General features: G+C 36.8%; 1 protein-coding gene across 1 annotated transcript in view; it reads right to left on the minus strand.

The window, feature by feature from the left end:
* Trdn (triadin) overlaps positions 1-22,547 on the minus strand; it is a 302,783-nt gene that overhangs the window by 82,432 nt on the left and 197,804 nt on the right. Inside the window, exons 13-15 of the mRNA XM_005389153.2 lie at positions 13,258-13,311; positions 1,913-1,942; positions 1,209-1,229 (exon numbers count right to left, since the gene is read on the minus strand). Coding sequence (XP_005389210.2) covers positions 1,209-1,229; positions 1,913-1,942; positions 13,258-13,311 — 105 coding nt within the window. The remainder of the gene's footprint in view (positions 1-1,208; positions 1,230-1,912; positions 1,943-13,257; positions 13,312-22,547) is intronic.

Consider the following 22,547-nt stretch of genomic DNA (forward strand, 5'->3'; position numbering starts at 1 on the left):
GCATCTCAAGGAGGAGACAGCTGGGTCGTAAGGAGAGCCTGAGAATACATGCACACTTATTAAGTGCATCAGTGCCCTGAAGATTGCTAAAGAGCTGTGCAGTGTGTCTGCAGGAACCACCAAATCGTATAAACTGCAATAAACGGAGGGCCTTCAGGTTATAGATCTATTATTTAATAGCATTTTTCAAATCTCCAGTCGTCCTCCACTTGCCTGCTGGTACAAGCGTTTATGCGGTGCCCGCACCCATCCGTGGCTGTGCTCACGCATAAATCTGGGGCTCAGCGAACATATCCTTCTCCACAGATAAATTGCTCCCTCTGGCTGGCTGCTAGCACAATTTCAGGATTTTTTTCCACAGGACATTTTATAGCACTTTTATGGCACAGAATATCTCAAGGTCTTAACTTTTTGTAGAGCCGAAGCATACATAAACATTTTTAAAAACTGGTGGATACTTTAAACCAAATGTCTTTAACACCACTAGGAACTTAAAAATCTCCAAGTTCTGGAAATGCTCCATTTTAATGGCTAGTGGAGTAAGGATAAATTGTTTACTTTCTTACAATTTACGTTTGTTAAATAGATCCCATTTGTTTGTTACAAGGAGAGTACGCGTTTGTAAACACCACAACCTCAAGGCACTTGGTTTTACTAAATTGCTGGCAAACATGTTTAACAATGTGTCAAAGCCTAGATGTGGATTCTATGCAGTGTTATTACACAGAGCTTAGTCTTTACAGAGAAAAGTCATGCTAGAGAAAAAATGTCATATATCATGTGAATATGTCAAAGTATCTATAAAATTTAGGAAGGAGGACTATAGGAAAGAGAGTGGAACTAACCGAGAAAGTACTTTGTGTATATTTTGTAAGAACTGAGAACTACCTGGGTCGCAAGGACTCCATTTACACAAACAGAAGACCTAACGGAGCACAGTTACGTTTGTTGTTATGAGCCTGTGGAAGGCATTATTAGACGCTTGCATGAGCTATGAAAGGGGCTTTAACAAGGCATGCTTCCCTCCGGCTATTCTGACCTGGGGAGTTCTATATTCTTCATTCTGACAAAACAATAAGAAACAGACTCCACATGCATAAAACATAGGAAAAAGAGATTCAGAGCTGCAGCCCTAAATAAACCAGGAGACCAGTAATAGTGTTAGAGAGCAAAAGTGTCCACAAACCGGCTTTGCATGCATTTCTTACTTTTTCCCTTGGGTTGCTCTGCTGAAAGAAATGCAAACAGAAAACCATTGCTCTCTAAAGACTTAGAAATAAAACTTGCTGCTTATACTTGGATTAGACTGCAAGCTTTCTACACTCTCATTGTGTTTTCCCTGTACAGTCAGTATGGCTCTGACCTACTGCACTACCGGGTATTATAGACAGATTCATAACTGGATGGAGACACATTATCTGACAAGGAATTGAGCTGAAATTGGACTTTTGACCATTGTAAATTGTTTACAGGTGGTGATCTTAAACGAACACAGTCCAGCAGCTTAACACTTTATTTGCGCAGAAAATTGTGAACAAGTGCAGAACACAGTCTGTACCTGCCAAGTGGGTTAGGATTCCATTTGGGATTTTAAAAACCACTTCAGTTCCTAATTGATGCTGGTACATCCAAACTTAATTAAGTGTATTTGATTTAGTAATGTAAGTAGTTAGCATTGTTCTATTGCTTATAAAACAAACATTTCTTTGAAAGCAATGTACTGTGAAAGGTAAAAGAATGCAGTAATTTTTACTGCAATCCAATATTTTTGATAACAATATCATCAGAAAAAATTTGACACTCCTTTTTCATCTGTCCCATATATAGATTTTCTTTTACGCTAATCCTTTAAGAAAAATACTACTTGAGGGCTTATCACACACAAGACAGAAAAAGAAAATATTTCCAGTACCTTCTGTAGGTGTTTTTATTTTCTTGGAATCTGAAAATACAAAGATAAATTACTGATAAAACAGATATGATAAATCAACAACTGAATATCTCATAAAAAATTTCCATAAACACTAAGGTAATTTTCAACAAAATGGATTATCTATATGAAATATTTCTAAAACATAAAGCCTAAGAGAAACTACAATTTGCAAAAGGATGAGTTTCTAAATGAGACCAGAAGTGGAAATTTTTTGAAGTATGAAACATAAAAAATGTAAGAAAATATACACACATAATTTGCATAGAGATCTTGTCATGCCTACACAGTCATTAACTTTTAATAACAAGTCAAACTGAGCAAATCTACGCCGTGCTGCTGTAAAGATGACTGCTGTCCAGGAAGTTAGCTCGAGTGCCACCATTGTGCTTCCTTTGAGCAATCAATATGCTTCCAATAAACATATTTAACTCCTCTGACTATAATGAAAAAAGATTAGTTTTGTGTTGCTCTCATGGGCTACTGACAAACACATTATATTTATAACTACTCAGAAGGAATGTGCATTAAATTGTCAACTGATACCCATTTTATGCCTAATAGAGGGACATTCAGCTAAGATCTGATAAATTTATTATTTTTTGTTATTGAGGCATAAGCTTTCTAGCACTTGAAAATGAAAACAAGAGGTTTTGTCTTTAAGAAAAACTTACTTATTTTACAATGGAAGTGTCTTAGCTGAAGTTCTTTCTTAAAATATTTTATTTATTTCCTCAGTCTTTTTCTATCTTCTGTAACTTCATTTTGAAATTGGAATCATAATAGTGAACTACCTATTGATATTTACAAAGGGTAGACAATTTGTTTTCTGGCTGACAATTGTCTGGCTCAGGACTTAGAACAGTAGATGCTCACTAATAATTTCCAAGTTAAGGGCCTTGCGTGCTGTATAGTGTTGTGGTGGTATCCTTACCACATTTCCATGATGTAGAAGTGGACAAAGTGCATGGAAATGACTGTCTATTCTCAACAGGCAGTTAGATGGCCAACAGAGAGATCTTATGAAAATAATGACCAGGGCCTATAACAGTGTGAGAGTAACAGTCCATTTTCATAGGATTGTAAGCTGGAAATATATTTTACCAGAGCAACCCGGGAAATAATCTAGACCATTATAAAAATCAGCATGCCTTCTGATGTAGTAATTCCATTTCTAGCAATCCAAAGAGAAAAATGCACAATTTTAAATGTATAATTTACCCATGACATTGTTTCATTCTTCTAATTGATGGGAATATTAAATAATATAGTCTGAACAGTAGGAAATTATTGAAAAATTTGTTGTATATCCACTCAATAGAAAAGTACAGTCATTAGAGTCATATTTTTGCAAATTATTTCACAATCTGGGAAACTAATAGATAAATAACTAGGTATTGGTGTAGGGTAAGTTGGAAAACTCAATATAATATGTGTATCTATGGAGCGCTTGCTATTTTCAATCTTCCCTCGTTTTTAGTAATAAAGTCAGTAATAGAGTACATATCAATTGTACTGAGATGAAAAAGTAAAACATATTGTGAAGTCCAGGGTCGGATAGATAATTGTATTTGTTAGGATAAGTAAAACATTTCATAAAATAGAAATGTACAAAACAACAAACCATGATCTAACCCAGTAGGTTTTTTTAATAGTTTAATATATTTAAGAACAGGAAGTCATATTAAAATTTACTTAGAATGTCCTCATGAAGGCATAACATTTCATTAAGAATCAGCTCCACAGGCATAAGAAAATATCTAAGCAACTGAAAATACAGTACTTGGAATCAAAAGCTCACACTTTGACCTTGAAAGGCTAACAATACTTCCATTAATAGTCCTGGTGTTGAACTTCATTATGCCAGTGACACTCTGTGCTGAAATAGCTTAAGGGTTATGAAGGTTTGCTTGGTGAACATAGCTCCCTCAATACTATCTACCCAACAGTCAGAGGAAGTCTTATTAGGAATACTGGGTATCTTAGCACTTGTGTTTTGAAAACAGTCGTGTGTCCACAGTCTGTTCAATCTGTCACTCGCCCATCTTCTGCACTGTATTAGGTATGGTCTATTCATTCATAATGTGGGGGGAGAGGAAGATGAAGTAGCACTTCATCTCGAGGGAAAAAGTAGCTCTTTGATAGGCTAGTAATGCTGGTCATGAAATGACCCCTGTCCTCCGTGAAGCCTGCCTGGTTGACATCTTTCTTCAGTTATAATGCCAGATATCCCCACTCCCTGCCACTTTTTTTCTTGCACTGTGATTCCTCCTGAAGTCTCATTTCTAAAGGATTAGAACTGGGGAATAATCCCCACATGTACTGACTCTACTAGTATTAGTTGCAGCAAACAGTTAAGTCTCATGTGTCTAGCTCTTAGTGGAGTTCTGTCCTTCAGCAGATAAACAGAAATTCTTAGAATTCTACTTCCAAAGAGCTCACCAATTAAGCTTAGATTAAATGGAAGAGCTCTACCTAGATGGACTATTCTTATGCATGTATTAGTACCATATACTCTTAAGATCAAAACAACCAATAGTTGGTTAGGACTCCTTAAACCTAAAAGGTTTACCAGAGTGTATCATCATCAAATAATAATAATAGTAATAATAATAATAATAATAAATCTTATATAGAATGTGAGAAAATTGATGCCCGTTCATATTTATCATAGCTGTTACATTTGTCTTAAGAGTCCTAAATATTGCTGATATACAGAGTGTACACTTGTAAAGCAATGCACAGTTGAAGGCACGGTGTTAGTCCCTAAAAAGGATAATCATGAACTGGCTCAAAAGACGTAAGTCAATTGGTGTAAAAGGAAAATGAGAACAACCAACACAAAGTACAAAGCTGCAAGAAATGAGCAATAATAGAGAGATTCAGATAAACTGTGATGGAATACTGCACGTGATAGAAAGTGTTTTGAATGGGGAGGGTCGGACGTGTGAGGGATGAGAAGTTCTCCTGAACCCTCAAAGACTGCACATCCATTGAGCAGGAAAAGGTAAGTTCTGTGAGGACAACAAGAATAGAGGAAGGACAGTGCATTTTATATGCAATAGAAAGTAGCTTGGTAGAGAGTAGCACGTAAGGGAAGATTGAGGAAAGTACAGGGAATAGCCCGACCATGGCGTCCCCTGACCTTGTCACACAAGCCACAGAGGCATGTTTTGAGATGCACCTAACTGGAATTACAGCAGGGTGCTCATGACCCTTGAGGACCAGGAGCTTGGGGACCTGAGGGGCTGTGGACACCATCCTGAGCTCTCCCTGAGGAGTGTGAAGGAAGACACGAGTCCTGTGGGGTGGAGTTGCACACCATGGAATATTATGGCCACAGTCCGGCAGTGGTTTCTCAGCAAGGAAGTGACCCCACTTCATGTTAATCTGGCCCCATGATTTCGGTTTATCCTTTAGGTGGTTGGACAAGGACCACAGAGAGCTGGCACTTTTTGTACTCTTCCTTTTCTGGCTGGCAGTAATTTATTATTACCTCAGTCTCAAAGGTGCTTCTTGCAACTTTACTGCTGGAAATATTCAGGCCTTGGTGTTGAGCTTGCCCAGACGTGTGCCTGGCAGGAGGTCAGGACTGGCAAGTGAGAAACAACAGAGACTTCTACTGCAGGTTAAGACCTGTCGTCTATTTGGTGGTCATTGTGAAGTCACTCCATAGTTTAAATAGTTAGTGATATACGAAGTTTAGTGAATACAACTGATCAGTTTACACAGATAATATTATAAGCAGGATAGCCCTTTCCATCAAAGAGTTCCAAACATTTTTATCTCAGGGCTCCAAAAGTCTTAGCAATTATTAAGGCTTCTTATAAGGGATTGTTATTAAAGCTTACTAAGGACTTCAAAAAGCTTTTATTTACTTTTCATTGTGTTTGTAATTTCAAACATTAAAGCCAATTTAAAAAAAAAATATACATCATTTATTCATTTGTTAGAAATAGTAAGCCTGTTATATATTCACGTAGGTGACATATTCTTATAACAAATCCATTTCCCAATACAAAAAATATTGGGTGACATGATTGAATTCTTTGTACACCTTTGTGAATCTATTCATATCTGGCTTAATTAGAAGCAGTGGAATTTGCATATCGACTTGGGGAGTTCGTCTGCTGCAATACATACATCATTTAGCCTCTGCAAAACTCCAGTGCATTCATGTGAGAAGGAGAGTGAAAAACACAAGTGGCAACTTTCTATTTTTTACAAAAATAGCATTGACCTTGAAGAAGCATTGGAAGGGATGCAGCAACTCCAGGGCTGGCTGATCATATCTGAAAGTGTCTGATTTGGGGGGTCACTGCCATGGTTAACATGAGAAATGAGTAAGACCAATATGGGGTCACAAATGTCAATGTCAGGTCACAACTTGAGAACAAGGGTCTTTAATGAAGATTGGTTTTTCTAATTACTTGTGGAAGAATTAAGCAAAAGAGAGTTCAGCCACAGTAAAAATTTTGGAAGACTAAATTCCAGGAGCAAGTAGGAAGGAGCTAGGGTTAAAGCTTAGCCCAGAATTTGAATACTGGTATCCAGACAGACAGTTTTACATATCCTTAGTATTCACAGACACTGCATCACTTGACTATCCACAGACAAACTCTGCCCCAGCTTTGTCATGTACTATGTATTGGCGATACACTTTCTCAACAATTTGAAATGAGGTATAAAGCCAAGGAAAACAGGGGCTGGGGATTTAGCTCAGCGGCACAGCGCCTGCCTGGCAAGCGCAATGTCGAGAGGTTGATTCCCAGTATCGGAAAAAAAACAAAAATAAAGCCAAGAAAAACAGAACTAAAGAATCCCAGAGGCAGAATAATAGAAGGAAACAAATACAAACCTAAAGCTATGAAATTGTCCTTTGACTCCTATTTCATAGGCCTAAAATTCTTTTACTACTTTGCCTTGGATGAATAAAAAAAAATTCATGTTACTACTTTATCTCAATCAAGTGATAGATTGTTTTTTATTCTTAACTGGAAATGGTGGAGGAAAAACGAACCTTTCTGGGAATATATTCTCTGCCAAAAAACCATGCCTGGAACCTGCTGTCTCCTTATTCTTAACAACATGTCAATCTACTAACCAAAGTGTGGATACTATAAATGGTGTAATTTTCTAAAACACATCGAAAAGATTTGCTACATATATGGGAAATTAATACTGATTTCAGCCTCGTGATATGAAGCACATGAACAGGTTTTCACTACCTTTATTATGACACCATGTTTTGCTCTCTCTGAACGAACAATAATTAACAAACTAAAACACTGTATCTTTCACATGTATCTGACCACTTAGTTTCCCATTCAGCAGAAACAAAATGTGGCTCTTGAACTATTATGATTCAATTACACTTTGAAGATGCTAAATATAAAATATAATGCTAGCTTTACACTAATTAGGTTATAATTGTCATCTTTCAAAATTATTAGTAATTTCTTATACATATATATATGTGCACTATTTTTACTAAGAACATACGCTTAGCTTAACAAACAGTAGTGGAGACCTGTGTAAGTGTCGTCAGAGTGTGTGCAGCCAACATCTCTAGCCAGGGTCACAGTGAGCAGGATGGTCTTACTGTTCTCTTCTGCTTGAATATAGATTTCTTCCTGCCTACAGGCCTTGGGCCTGTCTCTTCTTAGAGCTTTTACTTTAGAAATGTTGCAATTGTAAATTCCTTGAGATATAAATGTTTTATAATCAAGAAATGTCTTCCACAAGGAAATGAGTGTCATGTCTTTGAAATGTAATTGTCAGTCAATCGATCAAGATAACAGTACTGCTCCAGTCTCTAAGTATCTTGGTGGACTTGAAGCCCAACATTTCCGTGTGCCTATTGGGAGGCCCCTGTGGACTAGCACACTGGCCATCTGCCCCCTCAAAATCTTATGGTACTTTTCTATCACCCCTCCCACACTAAAAGTCTCGGCTCTTAATTTTAGTGTGGTTGGGCTCAATCTCTTTCCTCTACTAAAAAGACTCGGTCCCTTTGCAATACTCATGCATAATGTTTTTCTTGCCCATTTAATTCAATCCAGTGCAAATTTTCTTTGGCAACAAGAGTATTATGATCTGTATTAGGCCATCTGATATAGGCAAGTGGACTGTCAGGGATGGACCATAACTTATTTGTAGCTCAAAAGAGCAAAGTAACATCAGCTGCTTGTGTGTGTGTCAAAGATATAAGGAGTTAATGTAAGGTATGTATGTGACAAATTGTTGATATTTGATAACATTGTCAACAGAGTATGAGACCTAGGATTTGAAGACGTTATGTTTCACCCCTTATATTTTGAGGAAGAGCACACTAAAACTACTTTTTAAGTAGTAGCACATCATTGTGTGTGGGGTGGCATAGAAAACTCCCATTCATGCTAAGTGTACACACAATAGATCTGGTGATGTCCTGCAAGAATACAGGTGGGAGAGTAGCCCAAACCCAGCTCTGAAGATAGGTGAGTTGTTCCCACAAAAGGTGCAGTGGGGCTGTGTGTGGAACATACCTTCCTTCTTTTCATCCTTCTTAGCTGCTGCTGAAATAATGACAGGAAATAGTGTTAAACATAGCAAAACATCATTTCTTAGAGTACTTCTCAGAATCTAAGAATATATTCTATATATTCATAAATTTAGTGGTCACCTATGTACTAATTAGTCCATGTAAATTTATAGTAAGACTATCATCTGAAATACTACTTCATATAGATTTTTTAAAAATTCAGAAGTAAGCATATGGCAAAAACATAATAAATGATATACTGAGCTATATTGATAAGTCAAATTCATAAGTACATGTTTGTTGTAAGTTAAATTTAGATTTCAAATAGTTATGTTAAAGAAAACCACAATTACTCCTAGAAGGTCATAAAATATAATACTATAAACTGATACATCAAAAAATGGAGGGGATGTTGTACAAATCATCTACAACTAGATTCTGAAGAATTATATATCAGTGTCATTCTACACTTGCATTACTATGACAGTATCTTAAATATCCTGCTTCAGAGAGGAGGAATAAATCTCCCACCCTCCTCTTTAGGAAAGAAGTGCCATCCTTTGTGCAGAAAAACAGGGCATAGGATATGTCAAGCAGCTTTGAATTCTGACTTGCGCTGTGACGGCTCATGACATCCAGAAACTGGCTTGCATCTCACAGGTATTGCCAGAAACCTTTAATGAAGGTTCAGTAGGCTTAGGAAGGTTCCTAGCAGGATGGATCTTGGTTCTCTTCAAAAGTAATTCAGGAGCCAAATACCTCAGTTTAGACATGTCTCCAGGCACATTACTAAACTTGAGTTTGTGCACACAGTGACCCAACCAGACTCAGGTTGTTGAAGACCATGTAAAATCAGCACCCAAAACTACCCTGGACCTTCACTCTGCAGTCCTAACACTGCCAGTGCATTTCCAAGTAAATCTTCTAACCTTCACAACAGCCCAGAGAAAGGTAGCACCAGTGAGATCAAAGTTACTTGGAAATGTTCGCCCAGACAGGAAGTAGAATAACTGAGTGCAAAAGCCAGGAACAAAAGCCAGAAAAGAAATAGAGTGTGCTTTAATTCAGTATAGTTTGTTTTTCTATATTTTCTTGATGTTACTGATATACTGTTACTTTTGTAGTTTAAAAAGTAACCTTACAAATATAGCATTTCTACTTTGGGACATTTCATTCTTTTTAATGAGTTTTAACTGATAATACAGAGAATACAAAAATAATCCATATCCATGAACTTCTTAAATTCTAAAAGTTTGTCTGTTCCAATGATGTAAGGAAGATAACAGCTAAAGTGAGTTCAAGATTTGGATACTGCATGAAAGATTTCAAAGCCTGTGGCAATTTCAGCAAGTCTTGTGAGTTGAACTTGTTTCCTGTTAGTTCCGTACTTTGAAAACAATACTTTTATTTAAAAATTTTTATAATTTTCAAAGTCATCCAGCAAATATATGTTTTTATTGTAGAATTCATGTATTATTTATGTTTTCTTTCAAGTTTGCACAATATGGAAAAGGTGGAAGTAATGCTGCCCTTTTAAACACCACAAAAGGAGAATACTTCCCTTTTGTTGTATAACTGTCTGACAATATTTCCTATGATTTAATTCAAATCCTCTCCTAAGAAAGTTGGGTTACACAATACAAGTGGAAGACTCTTTAAAGAAAGACAAAATAAAATAACACAAAACTACAAATAAAAGTTGCTACCATCCATTGAGGGGCCTCAGAGTCCCTGACCAGCGCATGGCCCCGAAGCCTGCACTTTCTCACCAATAGTAAACCCACCTCTCAAAGGAGTGTGACTAATGTCCTGCCCATGCCAGGAAGAAGACTGAGAACGCAAATGTTTTGCAACACAATTATTTCCTAGAAACTCTACGGGGAAGAGAGACTCTGCAACTTAAGTTCCTTTTATAAAATAGCAAAATCTTTTGCAGTTACATCAAAATCTTTTGATTTGTGAAATAATTCAGGAAGAAGGCGCAGGGAAAGAATATACATGTACACCTTTTCCGCTTTCCTGTTCTTATTTTCCTTCACAGTTTCAGTTTTAGCTGTGTAGTGACAGTGGCAAAGTGTCCGCTGCAGGACGATGACCTCTGTCACTGATAACAGCTTCCTGTGCTTCCCTGGGTCCGTAGGAGATGGACGGGTTTTATTCACTGCCATCTGGATGGCCATGTGATCTGGCGAGCTGACGCCATGCCTGGAAACTAACCAGAGTCAAGCTGCTGGGCTCCAGCTGCTTTGTAGAATGGTTTTGTGACTTGTGTCCATGTGTTCCACTGTGCGCCCTCCGTTAGCCAGCCTGCTTCTAATCTCCTTAGCTGGATTATGGGGTCCAATGATGTCTGAATTTATGGAGCGGACATGGTTCTCAATGACTGGCCTCTTGATTCTCATACCATAATGAGACAATGGTGACATTTCAATTTTGCATTATCTTTCTGTCTCATTTCTGTACTATATGGGAGATACTTACTGTGTGTCTTAGGAATTGAGAAGAAAACCACAGTAGAAATATATTAACACAAAATGTACCCATCCCCATCTTTAAATTCTGAGTTCTGTGGTGGCTTCTGCCCCTTCTCAGGCATGTTCATCTCAACAGATATAGATGTCCATTGCACCCAAATGCTTTTTTGAAATTCCATATTTAGCTCTTTCCTTTCTGATTTTGGTCTATACTGCATTTCCTCCTCACTATTTATTACATAGTACCTATAAACCAGATAGAACTTCCACCTGAATTCTATGGGCCTCTGAAAAGTCACTGCCTAGATCAGTCTCCATGTGCACAACAGTATGCTGCCAGAAAGATAGTCATCTTCCTTTCACCGTCTTTCACCTCTGGGGTGATTACACGAGTCAGCACCCTCCTTTTACCTCATCTCCAGCACGCAGTGCCACTTGACTCTTTCCTTTGTTCAAGCCTTATATGCTATCAAATATCAGTTCTTCAAACTGATCACCATATTTGCAATTTTTTCTGATGTCCCTTCTATGATCCTGTTGAAGGTTGTTGTCTCACGTCTTAATAACAGTGGGCTTTCACAGATTTTGCTGTTTTCTCATAGTCAGCCACTGCTTACCAGCAATGCTTCCTCTTCAGCTGGCCTTTATCCAAATGGAGGTCATATCACTGCTCACTCACAGAGTCCCTCAGATGCCAACACTTACTAAAAACTACGTTGTCTTAAATTATATAGTATTTAATGTGCCTGTGATTTTATTACAAGATATTTATGCTATTCCTTATACTTCTTCTATATCCAAATCATAGTCTCTCTCCTACTGTATAGAGATATTTATTCCATAGACTACTTAGTGTCTTAAAACTTCATTAAAATAATTTTAAAAATATACTTCCAAAGAAATGTGTCAATATTAATAATAATTAGAATTAAATACATGTAATTATGTGACTGTATGTGTTAAGTATTCCTCTTGCCAAAGTAAAAGATAAAGGAAAGACACGATGTAGCCTTTATCACCCTACAAGCATCATTATCAATTTTGTTCCTTTATAAACATCGGTCTACTGTAGCATCATTCCCAAATGTTCTGTCTCCATATCAAGTGCTTGAAACCGTTACCTCTGTACTTGTGTGCATAATTACTTTTTAAACCTAGATGTTGTCAAATGTGTCTGTGAGAGATTGTGGAGGCTCTGATATTCATCCCTGCTTTGGAATGTCATTGTCGAAGAAATCAACGTTTCCTTCTAATTTCCTTACAAGCACAGTTTTAATGAGAATTTATGACTCTAAATTACCATTCAGTCCATAAAAACTCCTTTATTTCAAAAGAGAAGTTCAGAGGCTGTCTTGTCAGATGTAGAATGAATGTTAAAGAAACCATGGCCTCCAGCTCAAGTATGAAGGAAATTTCCAAACATGGTTTCTTCCTTTGAACTCCTCTAATAAGAGATTGAAGTAAAACTAAATTCCTGCCTCAAGCTACAGTTCCACATCTCTACCACATTCCACAGAAGTTTCAGTCAAAACAGAAAGATCATAGGTGATTTATCTTTTTAACAGAAAAATGTATAATTTACACATTTATATAAATCAATGATTACCTGCTATATTTTCCTATCTTCCATATTTGCTACCTTTCCCATCAGAACTTTCCCAAAGAAGAGCGGTAATATCGGACTGGTAATCAAGAGGAAAGCGAAACACTAGCTCATCGCTCTTCCACATCCCAGCACACCCCGCTCGTAAACCGTATGTGGGTCAGATGCAGCGCACGAAACTGCGGGTCCAATCTTAACACAGGCTGATGAGCCTCCGCAAGGTCCTGTACCCAGAAACAGGTGTTCCTTTCTCTGTGCATTGCTTCCGTTGCTCAATATTGTACAGGGTCTTCTCCATAAATGTTTTACCTTTGTTTTCCCAGCGTGTTATCTAAAATTTTTGTATGTGACAACAGCAAAACATTTATACCCCTCCCTTAGGTTTTCATCAAACTACCCCTCAAGGTTTGAGAATTAACCAGTTTTGTTAGCCTCTGGATATCCTTTTTGGTATATGTAAAAGCTCAGTGACTGAGATTTGGAGTCAAGAACCTCATTTTTCTTTTCTTTGCCAATTCCTCCGCAAATTTGTCTTAGTCTCTCTAACGTCTGGATCAACTATCAAGCGATTACTTGCAATCATATAATGCAATCATAGAATGCTTTCTTTGTTATAACCCAGCAGATGGTGCTATTCTGCAATAAACAGCTTTTGCCTTGCTCAATAAAGTGCTATGGTCTTAAGGAGGAAAAAAGCAATTGAATTTTTAGTTATTTCATTGCTTACCTTGTGCTGCCACTTTTATAGCACCTTGTTTGGTTTCAGGAGCTTTCTCTGGCTCTTAAGGGAAAAAAAGACAAGTAAATTATCACAAAGTAATATTTAAAAAAGTATAACCATATAAAAGGGGGAGGAAGTGCAAAAATGATGCCACAGTAATAGTGATTAAAGCATCTAGAATTTTTGATAAGAAATAAAATTATCAAGGGAATTGCAGAGCGTGAGGCTTGCTGAGACCAAAAAAAAAAAATGTTGAAATAAGTTAAAGCACAAGATGAAGATTCCAAAAACTGATTTATCCCATTGCAGTATGATGGTGAAATATTATCTTACATCCATTTGCCACCAGAATTTGAACATTTAAAAATTCTTAATAAATTATTTTTGTGTTATCACTCCTTTGAATTGGTGGGACACGTAGGCACTAATAAAGTGGTACAATGACAGTCACGGAGGAGCACTAATATAAGAATTAGCGCAGGACCGCCGATTTCCGCCTGGAGGCAGGGGCTCCACATCCACTTGCCGCAGCGCAGCGGCGCCTCGCTATTACTGCGCCCCCCGCCCCACTCCGCGATGGCGGCTGTTAGAATAAGCAAGAGCTGCGTTCTGCATCTTTGTTCCCTCTTGTGTTGGGTGTTTGGCTGCTGGCATTTTCCTCTCCTTTGTTTAGAATTTTCTCATTAAGGAAACGGACTATAAAAAACACATGACAAATGTAAACATATTTAATCATTTAGAATAAAAGTAAAAAGAAAATAAAGACTTCAACATGATTCACTTCACATTTCGCTTAACTATGTTTCTTGATTCATTTTACTTAATCTTTCAATAATAATTTTTTAACATGATACGAAGAAGATTTGGTAATTTTTTTAGAGATTCACCTTTTTCATTCACATCATATTTATTTAGGACCTATCGTGTGTTGTTACTAAGATATCTGTAAGTGTAGTATATGATATATACACATATATATGTGTATCTAATCACTGACTTGATATCACCTTATTTAAAATTGAAATACAAGTTAAAGTTTTAAGATAAAAGATTTCATGACAATAATTTGACAAAGAATTATATGGTAACTTTCCATGATTTTTGGCCCGAAGAAAGGGGTTTAATTTGCAATTTACTTTTCTTATTGTTGGAGAGGTAATTATACACTTATATCATGACTGTGACTATGAAAATGCTAATTTGTCATTGTGTTTTTACATAAAAGAAATATTGTTTGCTCTACAGGCATGATTTTACTTATAAGTAGAGTTATTTCTTCAGAAAAAAAATCTTTTGGTACAATTTAATTCAGACCACCTATGCTTTCTTTATAATTAATTTTCATATTTTTCTGGAATAAAATTCCACATCACCTACAATACTAGGGTAATCCCTGTTCAGCCTACAATAGATATGGCCCCAATGAAGAACTTGTCAGGATTTACATGTAAATATTGAATTCTTAATATGTCTCTTTGTCTTGCTCTAACTCTTCATCTGTATGACTAGCATTTGGAGGGAACTAATTGAATATTTACTGACCAAAATAAGATGGGAAAATGAAAAGAATATGCCTAAACAATCAACAAAAGCTCCCTGAGCTGTTCTGATGTTTTTCTCCTTGGAGTTTTCACAGTATCAGAATCTTTTTTGTTGTTGTTGTTGTTTTCTGGTACCAGGAATCAAACTCACGACCACCCACTTGCCAGGCAGGCACTGTGCCGCTGAGCTAAACCCCCAGCCCTAAGTATCAGAATCTTGTAGAGCAGATAGTGCTTGAGTTTAAGGGGAGAGAAAGGTTTTAAGATATCAATGGTAAGTTACCTTAAACATTTTGAAGCTGATCTTTCCACTGTTTTCTCCATTTTCTTTATATTCTCCTAAATCTTTCATGCTAAAACTGTGCTTGTGGGATTGGACTGGACCTTCCAGCATATGCAGTTATGAATTAAGTTATTCTTAGGACTCTGTTACTCCTCCCAGGGGCCAGCAGGCTGATCTGTCAGAAAGTTTTCTTTCACCATGTTCAGAAACTGATCCTGACACTCAACAGTTCCCAGTTGTGTGATCTGAAGACTGCTCATCCTGCACCCAAGCTACATCTTAAATAACCTCAACCTGTCCACGCTTTGGCTGCACATAGAATGGGTTTATGACAGCCGCATTCCTTCTAGATCTTCATGGTGCTGTGCTTCAGTTCCCTCCCTGAGCCTTCCCTGCCTCCGTCCCCCTCTCCCCAAAACCCTGCCAGTTCACTGATGCTCATTATTGTAATGCATTGAGGACCCTGTCCCCAGACATAAGTGTGTTTTAAAGAGGGCATTTTGCAAAGTTCTGTGGAGAACTTTAATGGATGTAAATCTCAGGATCCAGCAGTGGCATGCTTGTCTCTCACAGTTCCGTCTGTACCTTCTTTAGTCTTGAGCTTCCATGTTCATTCATATTAATTCACAAACTGTTCGGTAGAAACTAACATTTTAAAACCAAATGATGCCTTTTCAACAACTTTGCCAAATGCCTCCACCCAAGAATAATGTCACCGATAAAGTTACTGAAATCATATGCAGAGATGATGAAATTTGATATCTACTTTTGCACAGTATTTTAACTTTCAAAACCACATGAGTAGGGACCGGGGATATAGCTCAGCAGCTCAGCACCTACCTGGCAAGTGCAAGGCCTGGAGTTCAATTTTCTGTGCCCTAACCAACCAATCAACCAACCAACCAACTAAACAAACAAACAGACAAACCACATGGGTTAAGGAAGCAATCAGTGCTGAGAATATAATACAGATCATAAGAAAGCTACACCAAAAGTTATAAGAGTGAAATCCCTTCAAATCCAGACTGACAAATTTTCATTAAAATACATTTAGTGTCTTATTTTGATTTATGCCAAATACAAAATAAAATTTTACTACAACCCCAAATATATACAAGAATTTTAAAAGCGTCATATTGAGCCCATGTTTCCAGTATTCATTTCCAAATGTCAAGTAATGGCCATTTTTATTTTCTTTGTACTACCTGAATTCTATATACTCCAATGAATATTTTCAAATGATTTTGTTCTCTTGTATTAGCTTTTATTTAATAATTTCTGAAATAAAATACAGTGATTTAAATGATCATAAGACTATACAACTAAAGAGTATAATAGTTTTGAAGTTAATAAATATATATATATCAGCTCTTTCATGGCTGGGCCAAAATACCTAGCACCCGCAATTTAAAGAAGGAGAGGTTCATTTTGGCGCACAGTTCCAGAGGGTTCAGGCCATGGTGAGCTGGTTCCAAGGCAGAAACGGCATGAGATGGGTGCGCATTGCAGAGGAAAGTTGCTCAAGTGGCCGGGAAACATGGAGAGAGGAGGGAGGAGCAAAGTACACCCATCTAGGTTATTCCCTCAAAAATCTGCCTCTTACAATTGGGCCCTACCTACAAATACCACAAGCTAGGAACTCAGCAATGGTGCAACCTACAGATGATTCTAGCACCCCATGATCTGACCACCCTCTGAAAGCCCCACTTTGGAAATGATACCTTTGAGGGACATTTTACATACAAACCTTAACTATAATATTTTATACTATGAAATTGGGCAGTATGGTCCTAGACTAAAATGTCAGTATGATTTACTTGAAAGTGTTTTAGCAGGAAATTATTAGATGAATTACTCTTTGTAGGGCTCTGAAACATGTTGTCCCTCTATTAACAAATTGGCTTGAATTAGAGAAGCCATATGTTTCAATCTCCTGATTACACTGGCATGGCAGAGTTTGATTTACAAGACTGAAAAAAAACATTGTGAGACTGCAGATTTTTTTTAAGGAATTAGTTTTTGTATACAGGTTTAGATATAAACTTAATATGATATAAAATTTTCATCTGTCTATAGAATACCATTTATATTGACTTGAATTATTAGAAAATCCAAATTCCCTGACTTTTCAAGTAACTTTAGCAATAAACGGATTGCTACATTATGAGCCTCTGGCACGGTCTTTTGACTGAGTCAACCAACAGTATTTCTGAGAATCATATTTACATCTTCAATAATTTTAAGCTTCCCCGGCTTCTGAAAAAAAAAATCACTGTATTTATGATGGTTTTGTTAATAAATTAAATTGGGTGAAATCAATTACTATTTTAAAAGTGACAACGAACAATCCTGGAACTCAGCAAACAGTACAATCAACAAGAAAGATTCAGTTAGAAGGAGGAGCAGTCGGACCAGGGCAGTGGAATGAATAGCGGCAGGTGGAGAAGCCGGAGATGGGTGATGACGCCACTGTCTTTAAGCTGATCGTTTCTCAGTAACTAGCCGGGGGGCTGAACAGGGAAGATTTCCATTTCAAAGTGTATCAAATAAATGCTTCTTCTACAAATATCCCCTCTTACTAGCTGAAAACCCCCTAACAACCATTGCTTGATGCTTATGCAACCCCATCACTCTAGCCCATAGCAAACTGCCAAAAAATTGTCTGTAATAAACACTGCATAGAAAATCTAATTACAATGTGAAAAACCATCTAAACTGACCAGTTGGATGTAAAACATTACATTTAGGAATGTATTTAATTTTTGAGATGACATAAAACTAATTAAACTTTTTTGCTCTTTGATCACTGCTTATGTCTTGTGCAGAAAGCCTTTTAATTTTAACTCAAAACTTGACTTTCAATAGAATATTCTTACTCAATTTGAGAATGTTGCATTTTGGTATTTTACTATTTATACCATGGTATGAAATAGCATTTTTCTACACTGAAATTAAGAATCAAACTTATTTTATTGCTTTTTATAAAGAAACCCTTTTAAAAAGCTGTCTCTTGCTAGATCTGCCATATAGAAGACACTTTGATTTTTGTTAAGTGATAAAACTAAATATAGAAAAGTCGAAAAACTTTTATTCAAACTAGCAGGGAAATTCATCTTGAGCAGTTTGGCAGCTAAGATTTGAGTCAGCGATAGAAAATCTTCTTGATCCCTCAAAATGTATATGTTCTCTTTTAAAATTACATGCTAGAAACTAACAAAATTATTCTGATATCCAAGGAGAGACTGAGTAAAATTCTAAATTATTGTTCTCTACACATAAAACCCAGGATTATGTTAAATGTGGGTATTTCCAAAACAGAGAAAGGTTAACATTGAAGCCAAAAGTTACTATGTGCTTAAAAGCTTTTAGACTAAGCCTGTTGTACTTACTGCTCCAGGACAGGATATTTCAGGGTATTACTTCATTTGGGCATGATAATTACCCTATTGAGGTGAAATTAATCATGAAGCAGCCTTTGGCCATCCAGTTGGACCCAGGGGACAGAAACCTGAAAGAAGGACCTGTTCACGGCCAGATATGCAAACTGCCAAAGGTGCACAATGCAGAAATATGAATAATTTATCACAATAACCTGTTATTGCTAGAGGTTAGAAATCTAAATAAGATGCTAGCATCATTTACAGTAGGTAGCATAATTTAGCTGCAGTTCTTTTTCTCTAGACAATCTTCACCCTATCAAGCCTTGTGTTTTGTTTTAGACTCTAAGTAGCTTTTAACTTCACGGCATTACAAAGTTTAATTCACAAAAAAATCCATTATTCAATCTTCTAATCTTTAGCTTTTAGTCTATTTTTTCTTAATCTTTAGTAACACAGATTTTCAATTTTTTCCATTGAAATTATCTTCAATATGAGAAAAAAATGTTCCTATCATTAAATATAGGTCACAATCTACCTGTAGTCTCTATAGATGCCAACAGCTTTTCCGTGTGTGTGTGTGTGTGTGTGTGTGTGTGTGTGTGTGTGTGTGTGTTTTAAGTGAATCAAGCACAGGAAAACAAACTGACTTGAAAACACAGAATAATGTGTGCATCCTGGTCACAGCATCATTTAGCTTTCTGGGTAGAATGTGTGACAGTAAGAAGTTTCTAAAACATTAATAATTTAGAATTGAGACTTGAAGATCCAGGTATAAATATATTTAATTAATTAAAAGAAAGACTTGTAATAGAGAAGATAAGAAGAAGACACTGGACACAAATCATTTGGAACTTTCCTCTGTATTTCACATAAGAAGAGAGGATAGATTCCACCTAGACTGACAGAAAGCCTGGTGCTGTACAAGCACGAGGTCTGAGTGCAACGCCACGGGAAGATGCGCAGTCAGCGCCGGAGGTGCTGGACAGAGACGCTGGTCCTGGAAGGGTGTTGGCTGCATGGAACAATCCCAGCGGACTAGTGTTCCTTTCTCCCCTTCCTTCCTTCCTTCCTTCCTTCCTTCCTTCCTTCCTTCCTTCCTCCCTTCTTTCCTCCCTTCTTTCTTCTTCTTTCCTTCCTTCTTCCTTCCTTTCTTCCTCCTTCCTTTCTCCTTCCTTTTCATACTATGATTAAAAGCAGGACCATCACACTGAACTACGTTTCAAGCCATTTTTTAATTTTTCTTTTTCTTTTTTAAACAAGATCTTGCTAAATTGCCCAGGCTAAACTTGAGTTCATGATTCTTCTGTCTCAGTCTCTCGGAGAGCTAGGGTGAGAAGTTTGCTTCACCATGCCTGGCTTCAATAGCAACTTTCTAAAATCAGTGATTATGCATGCGATAGACTCTCTGAAGCATTTTCTTATATTATTCTTTGATGGTAAATTTATTGATTATTTTTATTTTTGCTATTAACACACATCTTGGTAATTACTTTCTGTTTTGATATTTTCAAAGCAAGCCTTCTGACCAACAAGTAGACGACGTATATACTTCTTTAAAAATTTGAAATCAAATAGAAATTGTACTCAGAATTTTCAGTAGAAATATTTTCTTTTTGGTACTGGGAATGGAACTTATGACCTCACATTTGATAGGCAGGCACTGAGTTATACCCCTGGCCCTTCCGTAGAAATACGGCACTTTATTCAAACAAAAGTTACATATGCTTTAGAAAGATATTTCGTTCTTCATTGGAGTGATTTATATTTTAGCTAAAACTCTCAGATTTACTTGAACTATTTAAGAATAAAGTCGTGTTTATTTTAGAAAATGTCATTTTATCACACATAAATTACATGCATACAAACACCTGTGTGTGTGCGCTCACATATGTGATGGAATTTCTGACGATTGAGCTACCCTTTCAAGTTCAGGTTTCCACAGTAGGACTCAAGACAGTGCCACTGACAGATGTCCTGACTTAAGCTCACACGCGGGAGAAGGGCTTGGCTCTTCATTCAGGGATATGGCCCCACAGCAAGACCTACATCCAGCTCTCAGCAACTCACTCCTACTGTCCCAGCGCTGTGAGCAGTTCTTGTGAACATCTCCATTCTGTTTCTCATTTTCATAGAAAATAGGATGCAGCACTTGTAACTCATCCCTCCATTAGAAAACGTTATAAACAGAATTTTAATGTAGATATAATCCTATGAAACATGAAACTGTAAAGCAAGTGATAAGGGGAAACTGACAGGAGATTATTCCTGCCAGCACCCTCCGTCTATGTCGCCGTCCTCGGCACTGAGCAGACACCTAGGAAATGTTCTCCAGTGAAAAATGAGTAATGGTGAGTTGTTTGAAAAATCAATGCTCTGTGTCTGAAAATCTAAATCAAATGGATAGTAATTATCTTCACAAATCACTCAGACTTCCCGAGTCTTTTTTCACTCGTACAATTTTGCAGGTGTCAAAATTTGAAGACGCTTTTGTCAGATTCAAAGAGAATCTAGGTTTCTTGTAAAAATTTCAACGTTTCTAAAATACAGAGTTATTAAAGTGATGAATAAAAATCATTTCCAGAGGAAAGTAATCCTTGTACAGAGTTCTAAATCATGTAATCTGAGGAAGAATTCAGAGTTTTATCTTTTAAGCAAACACTTTCTTCCACACTTAGTTGGCAGGATGAATAGACAGTTTAGGAACTGAATGATATGCAATTTAATTTTTTTTTGTCATATAAAAAAGGTAAAATAAAATTTCATAACAAAATAATAGAAAATAATAATAGTTAATGCATTACATGTTGTTATCTTTAAAGTAGTTGCTCAGGGTACAAGATATGGTCATAAAAATTTCTCCAATCAATGTTAGTACAAACCTTCCTTTTTAATGAACTGAGACACTAATAGTGTAAGTGACTTGCATTTTTTCTCTTTTCCCTACTGTCCTTTCCCCTTTCACCCATAATAGTTCCTTTTTTCCTTTTGAACAATTTCTTACCATTTCACAATATGTATTGTATATTTTAGAATTTATTTACTCTTTCCGTTTCTCACACCAGAGAGACAATATGCTGTTTACACAGGTGGGTCTGATTTATTTCACTTACCAATATAGTCTCAAGTTGCATCCATTTACCTATGAAAGTCCCAAGTTTCTTTATGGCTGAATAGTACTCCATTGCATAAAAAGACCACATCTTTTTTATCCTTTAAGATGAGAAAATCTTTAAATCATTGCTAAGATCTGTCACTCCCTCTCTCTTCTCTGTTTATTGCACCAGAGCTTGCTGACAGTTAAGCACCACAGTACCTAAGTATAGGTTTCATCCTTCCTTTGGTTAGGGGCACTACATGAAAAATTCTAAATGAAATGTGTAGTTTTTGACATTGAACAATTTATGTAGGAAATATGTAAGAAAAGTGTTTGATGGAGAACGAGGTGTTAGATCCTAAAAAAGATAGGGAAAGAAAAACTACCAAGTGAGTGAATTATAATGTATTCCCCCTGAATTATGGATCAGACTAGCTGTGCTAGAAAAGTTTTGTTTGTTGCCAGCAAGTAAAAGTTATTAAATTAGATAAGCATACCATTGCCCAAGGCTGTCATTGTGGTGTGATCAATGCTTTGAAGAGATACAAGTTTTCTGTGATTGTCAGGGAAAAGTTTATCCTATAGCATAGAAGCCGGGTAAAGTGTCATTGAAGAATAGCACCTGAAGGTGGTAGTGTCTTAGACTACACACATGCTCAGAGAAATGGAAAGAAAATAATGTTAGCTATTTGGAAGAAAAATGATAGAATATTTAGATTTGTTTCACATGTACAGTGGAAAGAAATCTATTTATTTAAGAAAGGGCGGATTTGGGGCCTGATAGGAGAACTAGTATTAACCTAGTAGAAATAAAGTTCATAGTACATATTACCTTGGAAACAGCAGTAGAACTTTAGATAAAAACACTGAGCAGACTTTGGGGAAAAGAATGGTCCCCAAAGATATTTGGAGATTCTAAAATCATCCACATGGAGGTGTAAATTAAAGTAATGAAAATGCAAAATTTTCCCAAGCAACAAATACACAGAAGGTCTCAA

Source organism: Chinchilla lanigera, unplaced genomic scaffold, assembly GCF_000276665.1.
Source record: "Chinchilla lanigera isolate Chin_1 unplaced genomic scaffold, ChiLan1.0 scaffold00035, whole genome shotgun sequence".
Lineage (NCBI taxonomy): Eukaryota > Metazoa > Chordata > Mammalia > Rodentia > Chinchillidae > Chinchilla > Chinchilla lanigera.